The sequence below is a fragment of the Passer domesticus genome, chromosome 3 (genome assembly GCF_036417665.1).
Source record: "Passer domesticus isolate bPasDom1 chromosome 3, bPasDom1.hap1, whole genome shotgun sequence".
In the NCBI taxonomy this organism is placed as follows: Eukaryota; Metazoa; Chordata; class Aves; order Passeriformes; family Passeridae; genus Passer; species Passer domesticus.
In genome coordinates, this window is record NC_087476.1 from 40,418,904 (window position 1) to 40,446,315 (window position 27,412).

At 36.6% G+C, this 27,412-nt stretch overlaps 1 protein-coding gene across 5 annotated transcripts in view; it reads left to right on the forward strand.

Annotated features, from left to right (window-relative positions):
• Positions 1 to 27,412, forward strand: part of LOC135296419 (uncharacterized) — a 384,334-nt gene that overhangs the window by 243,598 nt on the left and 113,324 nt on the right. For 4 of the 5 annotated variants that reach the window (XR_010358517.1, XR_010358530.1, XR_010358515.1 and 1 more), the window contains one exon: positions 21,095 to 21,129. The exons of the other annotated variant lie outside the window; for it this stretch is intronic. Coding sequence is in view for 1 of the 4 variants with exons in the window: in XM_064412762.1 (XP_064268832.1) it covers positions 21,095 to 21,129 (35 nt within the window). In the remaining 3 variants the exon portion in view is untranslated. The remainder of the gene's footprint in view (positions 1 to 21,094; positions 21,130 to 27,412) is intronic. 5 annotated transcript variants of the gene reach the window in all.

Consider the following 27,412-nt stretch of genomic DNA (forward strand, 5'->3'; position numbering starts at 1 on the left):
CAGCTCCCCTTTATTTTCACTGATGTCAGAGAATTCAGCATTCTGAAATCAGATATTTATAAGCTGTAGTTATAAAGCCTATATTCTAAGTCTCAGAAGAAGCCATTACTTGCTAAAAGGTTTCCAAACTTCTGTTGACTACTGCTACCAAACTCTTCTTCAAATATATATGAAGGGATTACTGAGCAGTTTATTTTCAGGTAACAGTTTGAGCAGCAAGGGCTCAGACAAGTTGAAAGTGAGGATCTTGCTGTGTCAAATACTTTCTTTTATGTAGATGGAGCACCAACAGGGCACACAGAGGAAATCATTAGCTGCCTGGGCTACTGAGCAAAGTCCTGGTGCTAGGATGCAGCTAGGAAATGAGGTAGGGACTATTGAGAGAGAGGATTCACAAATACATGGTTGGCTGACAAGTAAATGGCCTTGCCTACCAAAAGCATGCCTAACCTCATTTGGGACTGGGAACTCTTTTCTTTTAATATGTTTAGACAAGTCTTTGAATAATTAACATACACATGTGAGCATGTATCAATATCCCCATATTTGTATAAACGTTATTTGCTCAGATATAGCCCCTATGTGTGAGGCTGAAAGACTCTGGATGCTCAGAATGAATAAACAGGAAAGAAAGGATATAAAAGGAAAGAAATGCAAAGTATTGAGACCCATACCCCCATGACTTGCCTTGACTTCTTTGCATAGCACTATACCCCAATGCAGCATTAAACAATGGGTGAATTTGTGTAACAAGATGAAACCCCTGCCCTGGAGAGATTACATTTGTAGCAGTCAAACACTGTGAGGTAGGAAAAAACACCTAGAGAGGTTTATAGCTTTTTATCATAACACAGGTGGCTGCATTGCCAGATGTACGATGCAGAATTACTCTTATTATCCTAACTTTATTTAGAATTGAACACACTTTGTTGCAACAATCTCTCAGTTTTAAATGGAACAGGGTATTGTTCAAAATTAATGTTAACCTCAGAGATGCTGAGCATGCTGAGTTTCATGAGACTTCCTTTAATATTCTCCTTTCTCTGCATGAGTTTTAAATTTGACCTCAAAGAACTATTTTAAAAAGAGAAGGACTATAACATCTTTAAATTTTCTAGAGTCTGGATTTCACTAATCCTGACTTCAGACATCAAAGAGCAAGGATATATTAGATTCCCCAAGGAACTCATTTAATTGTGAGTATCTATAACGTACAGTTTTTCTTTCTGTTATTGTTTTATTTTCCTTCTCAGCTCAGAAATTTTCTGTTCTGATTATTTTTTTACATGAAAAATACAGGATTCTACTTGCTTTAAAAATACAGTATTAGAAATCAAAGAGTCCTTTCACTTTACATCAGAAAAAAATACAGAAATGTTTTTTGAATGGAATCAAAATTTCTGCAACACAGCTGAAGACAGCTGGTATGCTACAAGGAACTCCACCCATCCACAGTGTTTTCAGCGTGCACCCGTCTTCCTCAAGCAACCTCTTCTTTTCAATACCTCAACTTTTCCTCGAATCCTTTCAAGTGGACAGCTTGAAAATCTGAACACATCCTTGCAATCTGGACAGTATTTTTGCACACAGGAAAATCTAAATACCAAATGATTCTGGCACAGAATCCAGTAGTTCAAAGAGAAATTCCAGCACCTCTTTTAGAGAAGCATGGCCTTTAATTAAGCAACACTGATTTGAGAAAAAATTCAAGGCAATTCTTCCCATTTTTACAGTATTTTCTTCAACTTCTATTAAACATTCACTTTTGAAGAAGATACAATTAAATGGATGTTCCAGCAGGAAAGAAGTCCTTATACATTTTCAGACACCTCCTGGTTTGTGTCAGAAATGAATGGTTAGTTTGCAGCTTCATAAATTAGTTACATTGAACAATTTCCACCCCTGCAACTTGTGCTGAGAGGAATGCAGTGACAGATAGATTCTGTGCCGTGTTTGCCTATGAGATGATTTTCTTGAAGTCTCATAATGAGTTGTATTTGGCAGGATTAATGAGTATTATAATGGCAAATGGATGTTTGCAGCTCAGTTGTGTTCCATCACATAGTAACATGGGGTTTCTGGTCCCTTGGAGGCCATAATTGGTGGCATTAATGCAGTTTTTAATTATGCTTCTTGAAAAAATGAATTGAGACCAAAACAAAAGCTAAGTGTTCATCTCTCTGTAGTGCTGTGGGGTGTAAACACAAGACCATTGCTGTCTCTGATATCCATGTTTTGAATTGTATAGGATATTTGGCTGAAACTTGATTTGGGAATATTTGTATTTTCACACAGTTAAACAGCTTTTTAATTATAAGATGCAGGGGGTATTTTTCCCCAGAGAGACTGTTCAAAATAGCATGCCGTACATGGAACTGTTTGCATAGTAGATTACATTATTCCAAATGCAGCTTCATAGCCACAGTGAGTGTCCTTAGGTCTTCATTTATTTAACAAGAGAGGGTGTGAATCCTCCTCACTTTTCCAGAATGCCCATCCATGAAAGCATTCTGGTGAGTGATGAGTCACTGCCTGTAATGCTGTACCACATGATAGTTTGGATTTATCTTCAAGCTCTAGTGGCCAACACTTTTTTTAGTGCAATAGCTCAACATCTTCCACAAAACTCCCAACATCAAAAACACAACTGCCTATGTAACAGTGAGAAAAAAAAATCAAATAAATAAATGAATGGATTCTTAAGGAAATTATGTCAGAAAATAATAAAATGTTAAATTAATTGTAAAATATAAGTGCAAAATATAAGAAGATATCAGGTGGACATCATTATTGTTTTATTCTCATGGAACTATTGATAAATCAAATGGTAAAACAGAGAGGCTTAATTAAATGGTTAATTAGTTGCAGAATATTTATTTAATGGTCTATCTGATTTCCTGCCGTGCACTTTAGCATTTTCTCCAGCCTACCACAGTGTCATAGGAGAGATAATGTAACTAGAATTGCCATTTCTTATGTGGTACATTAAATTGGGATTAACTCCTCATCTAGGCATCTCTTTTTTATATCAGCTTTGGTGAATGTAACTCACTTCTGATCCGGGCAGTTTTCCATTAAATCCACAATATATCAATAGAGGTACATGAATCATTTGCAGGGGCTCCTATCACTTTGTATTGTTCCCAAAGAACTAGAATGCAACAGGCAAAAGTCTGCATGAAGCTGAGGCTTCCAGACATTTACATATTGACTGTGAAGAGTACTTTTAGTCTTACTCTGTTGGTAAAGGAGATGTGGGATCAACCCCAGGTGCATACATGAATTCCTTTTTGACAAAGTTGTCACAGCAGGAAAATGAGTCTTTCTTTTTTCTTCTTTTTTTTTTCTTTTTTTTTAATTTTTAATTTTTTTTTTTATTTTGTCTTTATTCTTGTAGTAGTGTATGTCATTGCATGCATACAGATTGTAAAGAAACCAGATGACATTATATTCCAGATGACAGTTTCCAGGAGAACTTCAAATGCTTTACTTCTGTCAAATGGATTTACTAGTTCTCCATTGACTGCATAATGGAAACTCACAAACCAGCACTTGCAAAAACATACTGGGAAATACCTCAGTTTAAGTTTCTTAATCTCTAACACATTCTAAGTGAAGTTTACTTACTAGCACCCATCTGCAAAACCACCAGTTTCTTGATCGGTAGATTAAGAGCAACCTGAATTCTTATTACTTCTTACTGAATTCTTATTAAAAATTCTTATTTTCATAACCACAAGTGGAAGTCTTCATCTTCATGCTTTGCAAGGTTCAAGTAAGAAATAAAGCATAATATGAAGAATAGGAGATGCATAATAAGACAAGGACAAACAGTGAAATAACAACACACTCCAAGATCATACAAAGCTAAACAACTTGTCCTGGGTTTAATAAGAATATTTGAGGCATTGGAAAAATATCTGTGCTTGGAAAATCCACTATAGCACTTTGGGGTTTGCTGATGTGCTCCCCCATGCTACTGATCTTTAGAAAGGGGTCCCTAACCTGTGTGTGCAGTAAGATTTATGTTCTTAGGAACCATCAAGGGGCCACAACAGTCACCACATTTGTTCCTGTGGTTTGAAAGCAGAGGGGTCCCTATCACCCTTCTCTTTCTGAGTCCTGTCTGAATACTCCAGATACGTCATCTCGGCATTAAAGTTCCTGTTTCTTCTTTAATGCATCACTTCTGCTTAAATTCAACACAGTCAACAGAAAAAAAACAAAAACGGACTTCATGCTATGAGATTAAAAGCAAAGTCAAAAACTGTAAATAAAAAATTAAATATCATTTTAGAGCCCTGAAGGCTCTGGTGTGTGGGAGAAAAACTGCTGGTAGGCTCTGAGCCCTGCTCCCACAGTAGCCCTTCTTCTTGGGTCTCAGAGAAATGCATGTCCTCCTTTCACCCTCTTCTTCATCTCATTTCAGAGACTTTTCCTGTCATTTATCTAGCAGATTTGATGGCCAGTATTCTGGCATGGCATATCTATTTTTTCACATGTTCCAACACAGCATGAATTCCTCCCAAATTCCTCTGCCCTTTGGAGTCATTTGAACAACAAATGTAATTTTAGTTGATGAACTTTTTCCTGCAAAGACAAAGCCATCAGCCTTTAAAATAATGGTTGCATTATTATAAGAGTCACAGGATCTCCCTGATTGCCAAAAACTCTGACTCCTGAGAAACGTCTCCCAGCCTCCTCAGACAAGTTCATGTCTCCTTTCCCCAGAATAATCCACTAAGGTGGATGATGCTAAATTAATCTTTGCAGATTTTTTTTTTTTTAATTTCTGCATGGAGAACAATGTTTCTGTTCTGTGAAATACTGAGAAGAAAACACAGTTTCACTTTTTCCACCTTCTTATCCCTCATTATCTTTTACCTTTTGTGTGGGACAATTAGACTACATGAACTGCAACCTGCTGCCTACTGCTCTATGAACTGAGAAAACTGCACTCACAAACCTATGCCAGCCACTCCTTCTGCTTTTTCAAATTGCTAAACTTAAATAGTTCAATGTAGACTATCTTAGGTTTTATCACAAATATGACATTAAGTATAAGCTACTTAATATTCGTAAAGCAGGAAAGTCTGAAAAACAATATTGACCTTCAGCATTTTTTTATAATAAACTCTTACTTCCAAGAGTTGGAAGTCTAAGAGACTCCTAGGGTTTGGTTTGAATTTTGGCTCAAAGAATGAGAGAAAACAGGTACTTCTTTGAATATAATCTCCACATCCAAATGCACCCAGCCTATTTAGAAAGGTCTTCCTAGACCCCAATTCTTCCTGCTAACCCAAAAAGCTGTTTCCACTTCCTTTGTTGCCAGGGTCGGCCTAGTAAGCCATACCAGTAAGTCAACACAATACCACTATCAGCTCTTTTTTCTGGATGTGCTTACTCCTTATACAAAAATAGGCTGGCAGAAGAAACTCACTCTCCTTTTACAGTTAATGATACTGTAAAATGCTGAAAGAAGATAAGGTGTCCTGGGTTATAAAAGTGATCAATAGTAAGCAATCAGGAGGCCAAAGCTCTTAATGTTTATTTTACAGGGTAAGAAGTTATAGGGAATGCTAGCTAGCTGGATAAAAGCACAATCTAGCTGTCGGGATGTTATGCAGCAGTTAATTCATCCTAGAACTGGATTAACTTTGAAAATGAAAAAGTTGCTTCTCTAGTCATGGAGGATGGTTTGTAGGCCCCCGTAAATCAGGCAGAGAGCTGCTGAGGGTGGAGAGGCTTATGTATATGAAGTCTCAACCTCGTGAGGCTTGTACCTGCTTATCAGAAAAAGAAAAAAATCTGAAGGCGAATAAGTCAGCTACGTGCAGAAACAAAATATATGATCTTATGCACTGCGGATAAACAAAATCTCTGGGAAAGAAGTGTTCAATGTGCGGCAAAAAATACATATCAAAATGAAAAATATTATCTGACATTGGAAAGGAGACTGCTACAGGATTTCTTTTAAGCATAATGTAACATTAGGTCTTTAGCAAAAAGACCTAACTTTAATTATCAATACCCTAGTCGGTCTGTTCAGGCTCTGCTTTACTATGCATAATGCAGTCAAATCTCTACACATCTTTTTTTCGGTGAGTTGATTCCATTGTGTATATTTGAGCAAAATCATCTGCACATTTTTTACAGTGGGCTGGATTTGTGTGGTCTTTACTCTCTCATCAGGAAATAAATTTCACATAATATCAGTAGAGCAGGCTACGGTAGAAGCAGTCACCTCCCATTTGCATTAACATTGCTTGTTTATTTTATCCAATGCCTTTTGCACATTTAGCATATTTTAAAGTATATGTCAGCCATATTATAATGCTTTCCTTCTACACAAGTACTACAGATATAAATCCTTTATATGCTTTCTCCGAACTCACTTACAAATGCCCATTGAAAATGTCCATTTAAATGATGGTAATGATAGTGGAGTCTAATATGCGGGAAGATTTTCTTATTATCTTATTTTGAGAGTATTTTATTAATAACATATTGATATAAAAGATAAGAACATTTTACCTCCATAAATTTGTATGTGCAATTTGTTCTTTTCACTGCACAAACGTATTTAGGATGCCACTCAGTAGTACTGATTGAATATTTATTTAAACAAATATCAGTATTACCCAACTAGCTGGAAAATCCATGAGTTTGGTTTTGATAGCAGAGCATTTCTCAAAAATTTATGTGTGCATGCAAATGTTGGTGCTTTGGATATAGGCTAAAGTATTTGCTTTATATGTATTATTTTGTTTGAATACAAGGAAGCTGGTTTGATTTGTATGTTTCCCCCTTATAGAATTGTTCCAAGGCTCTGTCAGAGATCACGTAGAGTAATTTTTCCCATCAATCTTTGCTGTGCAGCCATGCACGAATGCAGTAGGAAAAAGGGGGCAGAAATCAAATCACTTAATTGCAGCATTTTTCATCTACATCTTTTGTTTTATGGTGGTAAAGGCCCCGAAGTAGCCTACCATGATTCATGGCTGTCACCGCTGCCGTTAGCAGTTCAATCTTTCATTCTAGGCATTTTGGTACTGAAAGTACCTACACAATTACTTTGATGAATATGACTTGTTTGTTTTTTTCCCCATTTTTAGCAGAGAGAGGTTGTGCTTAATACAGACATTTAAATAAGATAGTGTTCATGCCTGCTGCATCTGCACTGTTTCCAAAGTTGTGGATGCAGTTTATGAATATGAGCATTTTTCCAAAGGAATGAAAGTATGTTAAACGTACCTATTTTATTAAATCCTCCTGTTAATAAGTTTATATAATCAAAAAATAACAAATACTCCCTCCATAAAAAAAGAAACAATCACCTCAGCTCTGTGACTGAAAACTTCCTTTAAATCCTAATATTTTCTTTTTTGGGGGAAGGTGGTATGACAAAGACAATGAAGCAGGGTACACATTAGTGCTCATAGAAGTGATCTTTCTTTTGTGGTTTACACATATCATAGAAAGTGATTAGTAATTTATACATATTAGGAGAACCCTCAGTAATGCTATTAAATATTGTGGACTGTCCAAAGGAACAAAAATTTCAAAAAAGTGCTGGGATTTTTTTTGGTTTTGTTTTTTTTTTTTTTTTTTTAAACTTTGCACTCTCCATATTAAATACACCCCTTTTTTTGAGACAGGAAGGAGGCGAGCTTTTGGGGTTTTATTGCCTCCTTCTAAATAAAATTTCTAGCATATATTTTGGCATAGGGAATCCATTGAGAAGACAAATGCTCATTTTTTAGGCTACAGCATAAGTGAAAACAGTTATTTGTATGGATCCTCAAAGAAGAGAAATTTATCCTTCTTCAAAAAATGATCATTTCAATTCAATAGGAGTAGCTCTGTTCCCTGTCTTATATTTGAAACACAGGACTCCCTTTTACTTCTGTTCCTATTAGTTCATTTTATTGTGCAGTTTTCTTTGAATTGCCAGTACAAATGTATTTATGTCTGATATCCACATAGTCAGCCAAAAGTCAGGGGATGCTTGCATTGTACAATGGGAATTCTGGTCAATGTACTCAGGACTACTGTGTTGCATTGATGTGGAATTCTCTTTTTGAAAGGCCAACATTACACCCAGGCTCAAAAGCATCTTAGACTTAAATGCAAAGGACTCTTAGAATGAAATAAAACCCCTATAAAACATTAATAGAAATCTTGTAGCTAAAACTCAAAAAAGTAATTAAAGCAAATTTCATAGAATCATGACCATGATCCAAAATGTGCCATGCAATCTGCCACCCCCAGACCTGTGGAGTAAAGACATTTTGACAGAGGTACACCAAAGGCTGCTGCTCCCAAGATGACTTTCAGTGTGTGCTATTCAGTTTTACCAGCCCGGTTACAGAGATATAATTACACTAGGGTGGGCAGATTACTGGGGGACTTACTGCAACAGTAAAATTAAGCAGCTGCAGAAGTGCTTGTGAGAGAAACTTGAATATTAACTACTGGGGATGTGAATGTCAGTTAAAAGGTTGGTGATTTCCTGTTGAAAAGACATGGAATAAAAATAGTAGGAGACTGTAATCTCTGAGAATCACAATTTAGGTGTATGGAAACAAGATGGTCACCCCATATTACGTCAGGCAATTGCACTATCCCTCAAAACTACCAAAACAGCCTTCTGAATTGGTGCCTTGGAGGTTATATCCTCCTCTAGAGCTGATTTCACTTTCTACTTCCTGATGTCACTGATTAATAAGCCACTGTGCAGACAGTGAAATAAAACCATGGTAAAACACTGAAATGAGTGGTTAGTCACTTAGATTCATCATAATATGGTTGATGTTTGCCTTCTCATCACTGTTTGGTTCACAGACTATTGCTGGATTTAAAGAAGCAGCAGCCATCCCATCTGTGTGAACATCACTGTGTGTGCACTACTGTCAAAGTGTCAGGGTAAATGGATGTAGGAGTATATGACATTAAAGGAAGAAAGGCAATTAATTTCATATTTTCTTGCTTAAACATGGATTTTCAACAGAGAGTTACCAGTGCTTATGTGGTACAACAAAAAAATAAACCCAATCCTGATCCTTCAGAGTCCTGCTAAATGTACAGCTCTTCCACATGAGCAGAAGTCTTCAGATCTTGGTGGCACCGAGAAACAGGTAGGGACTGTTAGCTGCAGCTGGATCTCACCAGGCAGCAGTTCAGAACTAAAAGGTAATGAGGTGCTCCTCAGGCAGAAACACTTGCCTCTGCAGATCATAACTGCAGCCACTGTCAGGAAAAAATGGCATTCATGCATTGGGTTCTTACCTAAGGCATGAAACTGTTAATAGTATCACTATGGTGGGCAAAACATCCACAGAGCATCCCAGCTGGACTGGCTCTGAGTTAGCTGAATTAATTGTTTATGTCTTTTTACTTTTATACCTGGTGGTCTTTGATTTCAGGTCTGCACTCCAGGTCTGCAACTTGGTATTCCATGCCAGACCTGAGCACAGTGGAGTCTGCTTTACATTGCTCTGTGGAAAAAACAAACTAACTACCAAAAGCCACCAATAAACCTAAATTATTTGGAGCCTTTGCAAAAGTCTCAGAAGTCTTTAAGTTCCTGATGGTGAGAGAGGTACCTAGAAAAATTTTCAGTAGTCATTAGGGAGATAATCTCTGTTCATTTTAATTCGAATTAGGAATTTAACATGCTTTTGACAGTCCCACTAGGTAGCTCTCTCCTGATACTACTTTATAAATAAATTCTGCCTTAGATGCTACTTTAAAAATATAGTCCTTTGAAAAAACCATGGTGACTTCAAAAATATATAATATCTCATGTATTTGTAATACTGTATGCACATCCAACTATTAAAATAACACATGGAAATACACATGAATAGGCAGAACTGTGTAAATAAATCCATACTGAGTTATCAGTTTGCATTTTTGAGAGCAGAAGAATTTTCTCTTGTGACTCTCTCTAAAGTTAATAACCAATCATTATTTCACCATAAGTTAGTTGAAATTTGTTTTAAAGAAAACAGTTAAAGACGGTAATGGGACAAAACAAATTGAAAATGCTTATTTACATGAATAATACCTCCAAATGTTACCTATGGGATGTATATTCCCAGTTCTCAGACAAAGAATGACATACCAGTCTTACCATTTTCTTGAATTCCGTGGTCTGATCATTGGATATAATAACAAAGCTCAAAGCATCCAGAGAGTGGAAGACACCATTGAATGAATGCATTGGCAAATGTACCAAATGGAGAAAATCACAGGCAAATTGGAAGTTGGCTAAAGTAAAAAAAAAAATAAAAAAAAAATCATTGGGGAAACAAAGGGTGGGTTGGCCTGCAGGGAAGCTCACAACACAGGTACATCTGACTGCAACAGCTTCTTATTGGATGAGGGAATTAGGACAAGCTGTGGGACGAGTGCAGAGGCCCAGCTGCTGTTCGATGGGTACCTTGTTCCCCCTCCAGAAATTATTTGCCAAAAGCTGAATTTAACTCTCCTTTCCACATAACCAGCCTGGGCTCTGCTAGCTTTTACTTGAGGTGGAAGAGGCAGGTGTGAGGGTCCAGAGGAAATGCACTTTGGTGGTTCCTCCCCAAGTACCATCAGGGGTGTGCTACACCTCCACCTCCCAGCCACATGCAAGGGGTCTTTTTATGTTTTGGATCCCTGTGTGGACACTACATAATGGGGAGTAGTGTCCAGGCTGGAGATGAGAAGAGTGATATAGTATCAAGCTGTTAAGTAGTGGGGTGATAAAGCCAGCATTACTTACCAGGTTTAAATTCCATGATGTAGTGATAACTAGGTAACTATCCAGAGAGAGTACCACATTCAGTGAAATAGCACAGAAAGGCTTAGATCTAAAAGTAAACTCACATTGTACTCAAATAAAAGAGTAAGTCAAAGCATGTGGTTGCTTTGTGAAGCAGATGGATAAAAATGTGGTTAAGAGAGGAAGATGATTTGGATGTTGGAGAGGGGGCTGGCAGGCTGCCTATGTTAGTGATGCTAAGGAGTGCTGGAACACTTGATAATTTCAGAGCAAGTTAGTTTGCCACAGCTTACAACCTGCTCAGCGCTGGGGAGAGAGCTTGTTCTGTCTTCTCATCAGTATGTGATATGGAATAATCACAGTGGTTACCTAACAGTGATGAAAAGCTGCAACAGCTAAGGGAAGGAGACTGCAAATCTGATTGAATGTGGGCATTTCAGGTTTGGAAATATGTGCTACCTACTAAAATGAGCTATCGACTAATTCTGAAAGAAATGTTATATGGGCTTAATGTTCATCTTCATCCACACTATAATGAGAAGGATTAGACTGGCTTCCATATGTGGAATATTTATTTCAGCAATACGGGAAAATGTATTTCCCTAATATTTTTTCTGTATGCACAAGGCCTTAAATTTTACAGATGTGATTAATGTTTTAATTTGCTGTTCTAGTGGGATACAAGTTTACCATACAATATAAATTACTTACAAAGAAATTTGCTTATATGGAGTTTAATTCATATGCTGTTTAGCCACCATGTGTGGCATAGCTTTGCCTTCTCTATGGGATCAAGCAGTTGTGCAATTGATTTGCAAATAAAAAACAGTCGGGTTGCACAAAGCATTTCTTAACAACTTAAACCAGAGCATTTATGAAGCAAACTTGTGCCATAATTAGTGTTTATTTTAACATGAATTGGTAAACGGGATATTAATTACAAGTTGTGGATTGGATTCCTGATGCAAATCATTCTGATTAACCAGTATTTAAAAAAGATTGTCTATTACATACATTTTTGTAGATCTCATTTATACAGGAAAGGAATGACAAATTGAATACATGCCCCAAATAGCGTAAATTCACATAGTTCTTAGGTTAATTATTTGAGGGTCCCTGTTATATGAATCCAACCAATGATTGTGATAATAAATTTAAAATTAAAAAAAACCCCAAAATATCTCAGAATATGTTTTATATTTATTTACTTTTCAATAGCTGAAAATAACACAACCTCGGAATGCTATCAAGTGATACATGCCCTCTGGTCTACCAGTGGTAGAAGATAAAGTCTTTCACTGTTCCTGGTGCACCAAAGATATCTGGCAAGACCAGGCAGAGGAATTATAGACAGGATATGAAGTGACAACAGTGACTTAAAGCCTGTGTCATTCAGACACAGCGGTTTTGATGTACCAAATATTTTACTAGCTCTAATGTGAATAAACTTTCTGCCTGAGGATCTAAAGATTTTTGTTAATGGGCTTGCACCTTCAGAAAGTATTGAGAGCCATATTCTCTGGAGAAATATCCCCCAGTAAAGACCCTTGTTCAGAACCTTCTTTTGCAATCTAATATAATTTTTCTAACCACTTTTAATGTCAAATACATCAACAATGTTCAGATGGTTTGGGAAATTAAATGGAAAGCTCCCTGACCTGAAATGTTGCAGGCATTTCCAGCCTCCTTTACAAAAATGGAAAGACAAAATATCGGTAGTATTTAGGGCCAAATGCTATTTTCATTGAAATCCAAAGGAGTCTTACTACTGATTTCAGCAGACAAAGGGTGTACCATTTTTTTAGGAGTCTTACATCTAACAGAGATCCCCTGTAATTTTTCATGGGGAAGACAGGTGGACCAAAATCTAGGTACATCTTCTCATCAGGGAGAGATGCACATCTGACTACTGTGCACTTGGAGACAATGAACTCTGTTTTACACTTGTAATAATTTTCCAAAACCCAAAATGTGAGGTAGTAGAGGTTTTTACTTAAATATCAGGAAAGAGAAACTTACACTAAGTGTTAGAAGCAAAATTTCTCCCTTACTGACCCACAGAGTACCACTGCTCTGGCAGACTACATGATGACCCTCCACCTTTCTCCATTCTCTCCTTTCAAATAGGATGTGAACATCAGTGTGTTCATCTTGTGCTACAGGCAAGGTAATCTGATTTCATCTATTCACCACGTGTGCAGCTATTATGTGTACAGAGTAATTAACAAAGCAAATATGGTCATAGAAAATACAAAACAGAAACCCTTTTGTTTCTGTAACTACTTCAGTGGGAGAGTGGAACTTGTTTTCAAGCCTTGTCCTATCTAATGCAATGTAAATACAGCATTCAGCATTTTTGTCCATTTCATTAACCACTGTTCATTTCAATATAAGCCTTATTAGCTAATTAAACTATTTAATTAGTTATACTTGAGTTGCATTAAATTGCAATCACTTTCATCTGTTTTAATAGAAGATGTATTTTATATGTGTCCACAAATGCTGGCATGAAATATTATTCTAGCTAGCATCCAGTGCAACTGGACAGCTTTCCTGAGCATTTCAGCTTTCCTGAACATTTCAGCAAGTAATCCTAATTCTTTCTAAATGGCTGCATGCTAGTAATCACATTGCGGAAACATCACATGAATAATGACATTAAAGACTAAGTTAATGGTGACGATATGGGCTAACATGGACAGGACTTGGGTTAAAATGGATTTTATTTCACACATTTCAGGGTACATTATATATAGGGATATGTGTCTTTATACAGTAAAATTTATCTCTACCTAAACTCTAGCTTTCCTATTCCCTAATATTCTACATTTCTTTTTTACTTGGCAAAAAAATCCAGACTCTTAGTTGGCCTGATGTCATGTGACACCAGGGAATTTGACAAGGGATATAGGACATTTCACCAGCCTGACTTAGTGTAGAATGACTTAAACACTGCCATGGTGTTCATTCCATTTAAGTGCTCTTTGAAAATCTCAAAAAGGGCAGTATGCACTCACCACCTCAGAGGTATGCATTGAGATTTCAGTCCAGTTGCATGAATGCAGGCATTAAAGGTCATTGGAGATCCCTAATGGTCATCTACCTGGCCTCTAGCTGCCAGGATAGAGGTCTGGTCAGCTCCATATATTCTGTATACTGCAGGCCAGCTCCATAAGCAGCTTTATAAAGTCCATAATCAAAGCTTATGAAACGTTATAACTTTCCCATCATACCATAAGTAACTAAGAAAGACTCATTGGTACTCCTGTTTAGGACCAAAGGCAGCAACATAAAAGTGGATCTGATTTAGGTCTTAGAAATAAAAAATGGCTGTGTTTGTTCTATAAATTTGTCATTACTTGTTCCTTTATTAAGGACACTCAGACAAACCTCTGTCAATCAAAGACATTACTATATTCAGCATAACAGACTATTACAAATGGAATAAGAGATGCCTGGGACTTTCCAGAATATAGTGTCAGAATCTTAAAATCTTGATCAGGGCAGACGGGTTTTAAATAGATGATTTTTAAGGTCCCTTCCAACCCAAGCCATCCTATGACTCTCTGGTAGAGTTGACATAATTTTTAGTCAGGTCTTGAGAATCTTGGACTGTACCAACTTCTTTGCTGTGGGCAAGATTATCTAAACATTCCTGTAGATTAGAGTTTTAGTTTATATTTTTTCCAGTACAGAACTCACGGTCAGATTTAAAGCTGCAGAATTTTAGGGTGTTTTTTGTCTTCCCATGGCTCTTGGATTAGTTTTGTCTCTGGGGTTTTGATTGTCAGTGATGCCTGGGAAGGTAGATTGAAACTCAGTCAGTTCCCTCCCTCCTCATCATTTCAAGAAGGATGGGTAGTTGAAGGACCATTGGCAGCTACAATTAAAGATAAAAAAAAGTTTCTATAAATACATTGGCAAGAAAAGGAGAGCTAAGAAGAGGCGTGATCCTTTGCTAGAAGCAGTGGGTAGCATAGTTTCAGGGGATGTGGAAAAGGCTGAGGAGTTTAATGCTTTCATTGCCTCAGTATTTTCTACCAAAACCAGCTGTCCTCAAGGTATCCAGCTCCCAGAGCTGGAAGTCAGTGACAGAGAGCTGAGTGAAGCCCCCATAACATAGGAAGAAATTGTTAGAGACCAGCTATGCCAATTAGACGCTCCCAACTCTATGGGCCCAGATGGGATGCACCCAAGAGAAATGAGGAAGCTGGTGAAAGAACTTGCCAAGCCACTTTCAACCATTTCCCAGCAGTCCTGGTTAACAAGAAAAGTCCCATTTGTGTCCCTTTTCAAAGACATAGGCAGGACTGCAAATTGCCTAGCTGAATGTTTTGTATCTTTTGTAAGCTTGTAATGCAATGGTTCTTGAGAGTAGCAGGGATTTTTGTTCAAGGATGTGGGGACAATCATCACAACTTCTTCCTGACTGTGCATCTTGTGCATGATACTACCATTAGCTAACCCCTCATGTGGAGGTAAGCACTCTCATATAATCTCTCAGTAGACTTGATGCTCTGAGGTCATATTTTCTGAGTGAGTTTTTGGTTGGTTTTTTTGGACAGAAAATTAGATGTATTTTGGATGAAAGTCTCTTCTTTAGCATACTATTCCAGAAAGTCAGGAAGAATAAGCATTATTCATTTGTAAAATTCTGAGTGGTCTAAACACTCTTTCCTTGATTTGAATTCTAAGTATTTGAAGCACCCTATATGCTTTAAGTGATGCTGTGTAAAAGTAATGCATCTGGATATCTAGGTTTTACTTTCATCATACCATTTTTTAAAACCAAAATTGTCATGGTTACACACTGCAAAATAATTTTTTTAAAATACCCCATGTTTTGCCATCATCAATGAGAACCCAGGTTTATCCAGACAATTAGTAGGAGCACCAAAGTGCTGGAGACCCACACCATTAGCTGTGATGCTTCAGATTTAGGGGCCCAAGAGCTAAATAGTCATTTTAGTCTAAGGATGAAGGTGGAGTTTATTTGCACAATGGATTATTAATTTTCCTTTTAAGCTCAATCCAGTCTGTATTACTTGAGGTTTGCCTATCATGTGGGCTTGCTTTTTGGTTATGGGAAAAATGTAGGCAAAATAAGATTGGATTTTCAGAAATCTGTATAACAACTAATCATGTTCTCAGTACCATTTGGGTGGGTAACATTGGTAACTGTCTAGGGCAACCAATGTCAATGGCAAAAGTTACTTAATTCTGAAAATAGAACTTATAAAAATTGGAGATTTTTAGACAGATTTAATTTGTGTACCTAATCTTTAAAAAAATAAAAAATGAAAATGTTGTTGCAGTCTTCAATATAGAACTGTAAGACAATGATATAAAGGAACATTCATGTTAATTGTGGTATAAATAGTATATTTATTATGTGTTATCTTGCTCTATAAGTTTCAGAAGGTCCAAGAAGCTTTGGGAAGGTGGTTACATTTTTTTTTAGAAAAACGTTCTTTATTAAAAAGAGTATATAGAAATCCTGGCACATATTAAGAAATAATAATTAAAAAATATTGGCAGAAATACATGTTAGGGGCTAGCAGACTATGTACAGCAAGCCAAGAGCAAAATATAATCAGAAGTCGAATGCTGACATCCAGGAGGAGTGAAGGATGTTGAGATCTTCTCAAAAAATGACAAAAATCTTCTCTGAAAAACCAATTACAAATGCAAAGGTAAAAAGGAACACTCATTCATCATCTAATTTTGTTTCCTCCAAGGCTGCACAAAAATAACAAATCTATATATCTCACTTCAGTAAATATGCTATAACAAATATAATTGCTACTTCTTCATGACCATGCACTCTTTCTACAGTATTTTTGTATTCATACATCATGGTAGGTACATCAGTCAAAGAACAAGTAGGGATCATCAGAATCCTAAGCATTGTCTTGAAGATCACAATTAATTTTTATCTGGCTAATTGAAAATATTCTGACAATTTTTGTCAGTATAGAAGTGACAGAAGTACTGTTGCATAAATGTTACAGGAATTAGAGGATTTTAGAATGTATAAACATTTTCTTTTACAAATAAAATCATCTAAGTTGGAAAAAAGAGACCTAGGCATTTTCGTGTGTATATAAGAAATGTAATCTTAATGTGCAGATTCCATCCTGAGGATTTTAACTATATAAAAATTTGATATAGATCATAATGTATTTCTAGTATTTTATCTTCCTTCTTATCAATTTATTTATATCAGAAAATGTTAACAAGTTTTTCTTGGTTTTGCCATAACATAACATACTAACCCCCACTGACTGTGATGAGCAGTTAAAATATAATCTCAGACTTTAACAAGGCTTTCTCATTAAAGAATATCAACTTTTGTGAATAAGTGTTTATGAGACAGAGATAATAATGGAAAATCTTTGTACTATCTCAAAGAATTGAAAAAAGAAATTTTGTGTTTCTAATTTCAGTAGTTTTTTGCTTTACAAGAAGTCAGAAATTCAGGATATAGACGACCATCAATATATAATTATACTAAATATATAGGAAGATAGGTGGATGAAGCAGAATAATTATTACTTGTACATGAATTTTTCATGAGGGACAAAATTTATGGAAGTTACTTGTTTTATAAAATCCATTAATATATACAAATTAGCAGTGATTCAATCATAATTTCTCCAAAGCTGTTACAAAAATCACATCCTTAAATATAAGGATTTATGCTACCCAAAGAATAATGCTATATCTACAAAAAATGATTAAACAATAACAACAAATACAATCTCACAACAAAAAATAAAGCCTTTTTCTCATCCTTTCTCCTTGTCCTGTGTTTCTCCTTCTGTTATAATGGATACAGAGGTCAACACAGTGCTAGAACTTCTGTAAGGCAAGAATAACCAGTAATATAATCAGATGAACAGACGAAAGTGAGTAGGATGGTGAAAGAACTGTGCACACAGATACTACGCTTTGCCTTCAATATCCTTTAACCATGTACCAGACCTCTTGTGTATTTAAGCCAGGTCACCGATAGTCTCTGCTTTAAACTGAACCAGTGACCTAAGTGTGAAAAGCTGAGGGGGCCACTGCTGGCAATACAACTTGGAAATTCAGACATCAGTATGATGTGGAAGATAATATGGCCTTCTTTAGCACCATGGGGTCAACAGTAGTCTAACCAATGTTACTATTTTAGAAAGCAATTCCATTTTGAGAGTAGCACTGCTTAAAAGACAAAATTAAGTGCTTCTTTATAGTGACTATATTTTGTCTTTTCTAAGAATCGTGGGGCAAATATGTTTAATTAACAGCATTTTTAAGAAAGCATTTTTCCTCTTCTTTCTAAGTGGATTTGATCCAGAAAGCACAGTTATACCCAGGAGATCACACTGCTTTGATTTATGGGTGCTTTTATACAGCAGGCAATCCTTCCAATCAGGAGAAACCATTGTGATTTTTATGATTTACTATACAATGAAACAAAACTGAACAGTACATAGGCAACATGCAAACTGTTATCTTCATGCCTTACTTCCATCCCCTAACCCTGATATGTGCTAAAAAAGGGACTTTTCCTTTTTCCAACAACTATATCCCTGTCAAAGCAATAGCTTCATTAATTAATCACTGTTTTAGGGAAGAGGGGAAGTAGCAGAGTCTACTGCTTAGTGCCCCCAGTGAATTTATCATTCCAGCTTTTTGATTTTTGCATTTGTGTTTTGGTAACCTTTGCTTTCACATATATATATATGTATGAAGAGCAATAGGGCTGGATATGTCTTTCCTCAAAAATGCTGTCTGGTAGAATCACTGCTCCTTGAGGATTGTGGTAATATTGCACAGAGATTACATAGTTACTTAATAATTTCCCAGGGATAGAAGCAGAATCAGGAATACTTAAATGCAAACCTGTCTTGCAGTGCACTTCATAATCTATCCTTTTGAATTGGACTCCAGAAAAATTATGCAGCACCTGGAGTGTTAAATACTTTGATCTACTCCAGGGAAGGTTAAAAATGAGGAATGATGTGAAAGTCTAAACATTAATATAATAACAGCGAGTCCCCAAGACACACTGAAATTAATACAATGCCAAACAAAGCCAAAACGTTCAGGCAAAGCTGCAGCCAGGATGTGTATGCTTGGGCTTGCATACAGTGCTCAAGAGCTCTGATTTCAAAGATAAGGATTGAAGTAAGAGCATACTTTATATAAAGTAAGAGAAGACTAATTATTTTCATACTAGAAACTGTTTAATGCTCAGAACTGGAGAAGACTGAGGGGAGACCTCCTTTCACAATGCAGCTTCCTTCCAAGTGGAAGAGGAGGGGCAGACACTGATCTTTTTGATGACCAGTGACAGGACATGAGGAAATGGCCTGATTTGTGTCAAGGGAGGTTTAGGTTGGATATTAGAAAAATTCTAATTCTTCATCTAGAGGGTGATTGGGCACTCGAGCAGGCTCCCCATGGAAGTGGTCACAGCACCAAGCCTGACAGAGTTCAAAAAGCATTTGGACAATACCTTTGGGCACATGGAGGTGTCCTGTGCAGATCCAGGAGCTGGACTCAGTGATCGTCATGGGGCCTTTCCAGTTCAGCATATTCTGTGATTCTGTGACTCATGAGTACTCATGTTGCTGCCTACACTTCTTCTTCCTAGGCCAAATAGCCCAGCCAGCTGAAGGCCACATCCTGAAGGCCTTCACCATCTGTGCAGGTCCCTCCAATGTCTCAAAACTGAACAAGCTCAGGGTCTCCCAGCAGAACCCAAGAGAGGGGTGAAACATCCTCTTCAATGAACTGTTGTGGGTGTAGGAGCGCTTGAACTTTCTCATGAACTCTTAAAAGTACATCCTGACAATGAGACTAGATTTATACCATACTTCTCTCCTACCCCTCAAGTTTTTCAGAGCACTTTTAGAATAATTTAGTTTGGAAAAGGCCTTGAGAATCATCAAGTCCAAGAGTTAACTAACCTTGTCCCTAAGTGTCATGTCTACACATCTTTTAAATACCTTCAGTGATGATGACTCCACGACTTCTCTGGCCAGGCTGTTCCAATGCATGACAATTCTTTTGGCAGAAGAAATATTTCCCAATATCTAGTCTACACCTCCCTTGATGCAACTTGAGGCCATTTCCTTTCCTCCTGTCACTTGTTACTTGGGAGAAAAGACCAACCCCCACCTCATCTCAACATCCTTTCAGAATAAGGTTCCCCTCTGAGCTTGCTTTTCTCCAGGCTAAAAACTTCAGCTCCCTCACTTCTCATATTACTTGTTCTCTACACCCTTCACCAGCTTTGTTGCTCTTTGGACACACATTGAGTATGTTTAGTCTGCCCCAGCAAAATCTGTTTCTAGAGTGAAAAAGTGAGCTGGCTCCTGCAACTAAACCAGATCAAGAAGGCCGCTCTCATGTATCCAGCCCTAAAGGCATTTGGGCACAAGGTATCTTAAAGGTCTTTGACTAGCTTTTTGAATTGGGGTGGGAGATATGGACAAGTATCTTCAAGCCCTGTTTGCTAGTCACACACCGTAAGAAAAGTACAGTATCTCTCAGGCTGTTGTAAATTGTGTTCTCCCACTCTTCATTCAGCAGACCACAACTGACACAAGCTGTGGGAGATAGTGCTCATGCAGTTTTGCACCAACTGAATCCCTATTATTGCAACAGTGTTTAAGGTTTTATTAATCTTATCCCACTCAGCCCCAGGACATGCTGTTTAAAGTTGATTTTTTTTTTCTCCCTTTGAAAACTCTAATAAGACTTCTCAGCTTCTCAGCAGGGTGATTTAAAAAGAAATAACTTCTTAATTTATGGACATTTCTAGTAATTGGAAAACTTCATATATGACCAAGGCCAAATGCTAATTTATATTCCTTGGTCTGAAACTGAGAAGATACCAAGAACTTCAGCTCTGCTGTTTCAATGACAGACCATATGATGATAAGCAGTACTTGTACTACCAGTCCTCAGAAGAGCCACAGAATTATGCCAATGACAGTTCTTTGTTGCTGATAGAGATGGTTGTTCCCTTCAGAACAATTCTGAATACTTTACAAGGGCTGGTAGAGCAAGTAGGATAGATGTATGTCCAAGCATTGCTTTGAAAATGAACAAACTTAAAAAGCTTATGACGCAACCAAGTATTACAGATAGGTCTTGTGTACATCTGAGGAAAGAAAAGCTGAAAGACAGAACAGAGTAACATTGTCTGTGAAAACTACAAGGAGAAACATGAATGCATTTGATATGAGTGCCTGGGACTAATAAAGTTAATTTCAGTGGAATTTTTTATAAATAAGATGATGAGGGTTTTTTGATTTTTATTCTTTGCAGGTCACTATTGAGTTTGCAGGGGTCCCCAGGATGAGGTAAGAGATGAATCTGACTCCATGTTCTCAGAAGACTGATTATATTATATTATATTATATTATATTATATTATATTATGCTATACTAAAAGTATACTAAACTATAGAGAAAGGCTTAACGAGAATGATAAAGAAAACTCGTTACTAACTCAGAGAATCCAACACTGGCTGTGATTGGTCATTAAGTAAAAACAATTCACATGTAAGATGAACATTCTCCAGACTACATTCCAAAACAGCAGAACAGGAGAAGCTGAGGCTTCTCAACTTCCCAGGAGAAAATCCTGGGGAAAGAGATTTTTCCAGAAAATACGACCGTGACAGATCACCTCAGAATTAAGGGTGAAGACTTAAGGGTAGAAGTCTTTCCACCACAATTTAATCTTAGACAAAACACAAATAAGATGACCTAAGGAAAGGGAGAATTCTTGCTGAATTCTCAATCTACTGATTGAGATGGATTTTGCCTTTCACCTGGGCTCTTTATATCTACTATGTCTCAAAGCAGTATTTTTGTTCTTTTGAGCTCCATTTCTTTTTCTGACTTTCAGCCTCAAAATACATATTTGGTTCGATTTCTAACATGCAAAATTTCTTGCCTTCATCAGGTCTGACTTTGAGACACTATTAAGGAAACAGTCTTCTTTCTAGTCAAAGAGGAAAAATGAACTTTCCTAATTACATTGACAGTACTGCATAGATTTAATTTTTAATACTAGCAGTAATACAGTAACGAAAGTTATCCTACATGTGTAACTCGTCTCTGAAGAATTTAAAGGGACAAATCATGAATGGGCTTTCTGACTGAAGACAGACATGAGGTGAATATGTTTACTGGCTTTTGCTATAATATTTATTCAGCGTAGATTTTTGTTCTGATGCTTAAATCCAGAAAAGATCTTCTCCTCTAGCTTTGTATGTGAGGCAAATTATTTTGAAGCTTTTAAGTAGCAAACGTAAAGATTTAAGCAAGTCTAACGTTCCTTTTTGGAACAATCTTAAAAGAAGATTGTTTGAAGTGAGAAATCCTATGGTTTGCCTTAAGCTTTTCAAGTTAATTTTAACATAAATCTATGCCTACACTGAAGAAACAAGTAGCCTGGAATGCAGAGTGGATCTAGTTATTATACTACAAACAAAAATGTCTCTTTATGTATAGTATAAAATATATCCTATCAGGGGAAACTTTATTGAGTGGAAGTCCTTTTTATTGATGCTCCTTTCTTTTGCAATTTTGCCCTCTGATCACAGAAAGAGCATAATTTTTCAAACTGTAAGATAGGTGTAATCTAGGAGCTTAGTAGGTGAGAGAATCCTCCCTGTGATTAGATTTTAAGATTACATGTATAATAATGTCTGTTCTATGATGACGGGTTAAATGTGTGAGCAGGACTAATAGAATCATAGAATGGTTTGGGACAGAAGAGACCTAAAAGATTATCTACTTCCAGCGCTCCCTGCCATAGGTAGACACGCCTCCTACTAGACCAAGCTGCTCAAATTCCTATTTAACCTGACATTAAACACTTGCAGGGAAGGAGTACCCACAACTTCTCTGGGCAGCCTCTTCTAGTGCCTAACCACCTAGTGAAGAATTTCTTCCTTCTACCACCTAGTGAAGAATTTCTTCCTTCTATCTAATCTAAACCTGCCCTCTTTCAGTTTGATTGCATTCCTGGCCTCATTTTCTCACTACATGCCCTTGTAAAAAGTCCCTCTCCAACTTTCTTGTGGGCTCCCTTCAGCTGCTGGAAAGTTGCAATCAGGGCACCCCAAACCTTCTCTTTTTCAGGCTGAACAACCCTTGCTCTCTCAGCCTGTCTTCAGAGGAAAGGCTCCAGCCCTGTGATCATCTCTGTGGCCCTGCCCTGGAGGCTCTCAAGCAGTCCAAGTCTTTCCTGCTCTGGAGACCCTAAAGTCAGACACAGCAGAGGAGCAGAATCCCCTTCCTCTCCCTGCTGGCCACAGTGCTTTAGGCGCAGCACAGGATATGACTGGCTTCTGGGCTGGAAGCACGTTTGTAATGCTTCTTCAACTTTAAAACTATGAAGCTATTACATTTGCAATGCACATTACAAATAAAATAATCATTTTTACATGAGTATCTATCTTTTCTAATCTTATTTTAACATGAAGGGAAGTTGTATAGAGCCTTTAATAAGCTATCAGTTTTGTCACAATGATCCATATTCACATGCTATACATTACTTTTTAGAAACACAGGGGTTTTTTCTGAAGCATAAATCTAAAAGTAGAATCTTTTTTTAAACAGGTTTGTTTTCAAGGGCTCTTATGACACTGAGTTGTTAAACACTTATGTGTCAAGTAATGCAAGAGCTACACTTTTCTGTATGCTTCTATTTTGAAAACGATCCCCTCACGAAATTTCATTTAATTCTCATCTGTTTTTTTTTAAATTGGGAGAGCACTCTTGGTAGGGGTGGTTTCAGGTAGGACTGGGACATTACATTCATTGTTTTATTCCTTCACACCTGTTTGTGAAGGGCTAAGCAGGTAATACAAAAGAGAGGTAGTCCTCTTAAAAAGGTTAAACTTCCCACTCTCAACAACCTGATATGTCTAATGTACGAGGTATCCTCTTTAAAAAGGTTGTTAAACATGAGTTTTGTTTACATATAATGTCATGCAGTTATCAGCATAATCAAAAACTTATTTAATCCTTTTCTAATTCTAAAGTGATTAGCAAGGGCTGAGAAATCACCTTATCTCACTAAAACACAGGTACGAACACAGAGTAAATATTTTGGTAAACAATTATTCTGCCCTTGCATATTCAGCAGTGTGCTAAATTATGCATAATCTTGCATAAGTAATAAGTGAAGGTAGCTTAAATTCAGGGTTTTTTTACCTGACCTATTTCTTTCAGTGCTGTTAGCTTCTTAAATCATGTATGAGCTTTCCGTAAGGCTTCAATGAGTAGTTCTAGTGGAGAGACTTCAGTAATAAATTTCAGGAGAAGACAAGTTTTTTGACAGGCATAATGCAACACATACAGAGTTTGGAACTCACACTCTGGGAATTTAGAGCAATCCTTGCAAAGCAGCTTTTCCCTGTTACATTAATAGAGAAAATGAAGTATGAAAGTCCTCAGGAATTACTGCTAGGTGTAATTTAAATAATTTACCAGAAGACAGTTCAGCACATGCATAGAACAGGGGCATACAGAGTTTGCCATAAGCAGTTTATAAATAAACTATATTCTGCTGAAGTAAGTCAGGCATAAATTATAACTATTCCTTTTGTGGCTATACTCTGTTCCTCATTGTAATAGTTATTTAAAAAAAATCTGGGTTATGACCTTCTACTAGAAATCATAGGCTGTGCCTGCCTTGTACCTTGCTTATGAGCATGCTTATATTTAATAGTTTGGCTGCTATGAGATCAAAGTAAAATTACTACTGCTGTGGGAGAAAAAAAAAAAAAAGGAAAGTGCATTACATTTCTATAAACAGAATCTGGGTAGAATTTTGTAGTTCAGTGGAAAAAGGAGTGTTCTGTGCCAAAGACCATTAACTAGCATCTGACCATTTCATGAAACACTTATGCATTTTGTTAATGTATTATTCTATTTCTAGCCTCAAGTGCTGAAAGTTAAAATGACAGAACAACTTGAAAGTACCAATAGAAAATATGAAATTAAGATGCTAGGAGTATGGAGAGGGCAAAGAATGTTTAAAACACCCTTGAAGAAACTGGATGGCTCCTTCTTCTGCATAGGAGCTGCAAGCCTAATTGCTAGGGTCATTAAGGACTGTTACCATTTACCAAACAGAAATGTTTAAATTTATTTTGTCAGTGTTCAGAAATAAGAATCCAAGGTGAGAGGTCAATGATCCAGACAGGTTCATTGATTTTTGTATGCCAAATTAAAAATATATCAAATACATTTTATTCTGACATCTGTAAGTACTGCATAAAGAAATGAAAACATGAAGATGATTTAATGTTGTTTTCCCCTTTTCATATTATAAAAGTTTAGTCATCTCTGATTCCTGTAGAGCACACATTAACACATTCTGTCTCTGTTGTTATTAATTTTACTGTCTTGTTTTTGAATAATACAATTTTCTTAATTTACTCTTAATTAACTCCTCTTGTCCATTTAATTAAGAGCAAAACATTACAGCCACTGGAGCTCATAAACAGTCACATGCCAGAAAGATGGGCTTGCAGGTTTTTTGTAATTTTGAGAACAAAAACTAACATGCTTAACACTCAAAGAAAATTATTAAAGACATTTTCCTACAACAAAAATATGTAAGTTTCTGTCAGAATTTGGTATTTTTCTGAATGAGATTTACCAACTTGTGTTCATGAAGTCATGTATACAAATAGAAAATGTCTGATATTTTTGATTTGTATTGGCTAAAATGATATATATTTTGATTGTTTTAATTGTATGATATAAACAATTATCATAATATTAATACATGCCTAATAAAAGAAGTATATTTTAACTTATTTTTATATGTATACTATCACTTCAGTAATTGCCTTGATGAAATATATATAGGTATTAATAGAGCTACACCATGTATAATGTCTGTATAAATAATTCAAGCTTTCTTAACCTAACATTTGTCAGTGCACCCAAAACTCATGCTAGCATAAGAGTGAACATGGGAAATAGGCTAAAAATGCTCTTGCTTTTGCTTCTCTACTTCTAAAAATATTTGTGTAGAGGGTGTAGTGGAATCTGCGTGCTGTGTGAAATCCTGGCTGCCCATCTCAGGCTGCCTGGGGAGGTGAAGGGCTGTCTGTACTTCACCTCTCTCTATCTATCTCACAGTGGATAATTTGGCAAGTCCTCATTCTCAATGGCCCTGCTTCTGCAACATTTTAGGGTGGGTTGTGTGTCTTCCCACGAGTGGCACTGAAATGTGCTCCCATCTAGGTGCGCAAAGCATTACATGAGAGCAGTCAAGTGCCAAACCAGACCTCATCTCTCAGGCACTGCCTGGCACACTGGCCATATTCTTGAGATAAGACACTATTTTAACTGTTTCTTTCATAATTTTGTACTTATTGGTTGCTTGTTGTTGACTAAATATGGAATATGGACAGGGTTTTTAACAGATGTCATTTGGAATGGAAAATCCTCAGACGTGTTCTTGGTAAACAGAAAAGTATTTTCCATGTCCAGAACTGATATACATATGTGAAAATTCCAAATATTTAGATATCTCCCCTAACTATTCTTTAAATGTGCTGTAAATTTTGTTTTATTTTCTAAGAAAAAGATGACTCATTATCATTCTGGTTGAAGCAGTTGTGTTTCCTAGCGTAGAGCTTTTTCCATTATTAAACTGATCCCTTAGAAAATTAAGTAATGTTAACAAGAAATTTCCCCTTAATATGAAATAAATATAGGTTGTTGGAATGATAAAAACAGTTTAGTTCAAACAATTTAATTAACATCCTTACAAGGATTGCTGAAAATAAAGTGCAAAATAAAATAAAATCACTGTCATGATCCTGACCCTGTGTTGCAAATTAAAAACACAGTTAAGTGTCATAAATTTCAGCAGCTCAATTTGGGTTCACTTAACAGAATTATGACAAAAGCAAATGTTTTGTCACTTTCAGACTGTTGCCAGGAAAAATTGTAGTGCATAATTAATGATAATCCACTCTTTAATTTGTATATATAAAAGCACAGGAAGTTGCCACTGATAGTACAGAAATAATGTAATTTTCAGTGTTAAAGCGATAGAACTGTTTCATCTAAAACAACAAGTTAGAGGAAGGATAATGGAAGGTGTCAGAGGCACAATAAATAAGATTAGAGTGGACAAGAAGTGAAAAGTATTAACTGTATTGAAATTTTCAATTAGAAAGGCAAAGCAAATCCTTTATGAATCCACCTTCTTTTAAACAGTTTTGAATAAATGCTGTTGAATTGCCTGAATACTAGTGAGTGCAAAATCAAGCTATTCCAATGAAATTAATTATGGCTTTATGAAGTAACTCTAGACACTTAAGTAATTTTTAATAACAAAGATAGGGTTTGGTAAGATGTTGAACACCTGTGCTTGAACAGGCTAGTGATAATTGGCTGGTCCTTCCTAAGCAGATCTGAAATATCAGAGCATCAGTGAAAAATGACAAAATACATTATGTGCTGCATACTATGACTCACCCTACTTTCCCAGTTTCCTTATGCGGATGGCGTTTCTGGGTAATGCATCCTGCCAAACATGAGCACTACAGAAAACCCAACATGAGGGGTGAACGATTAGATGAAGACAGTTTTCATCAGTTCA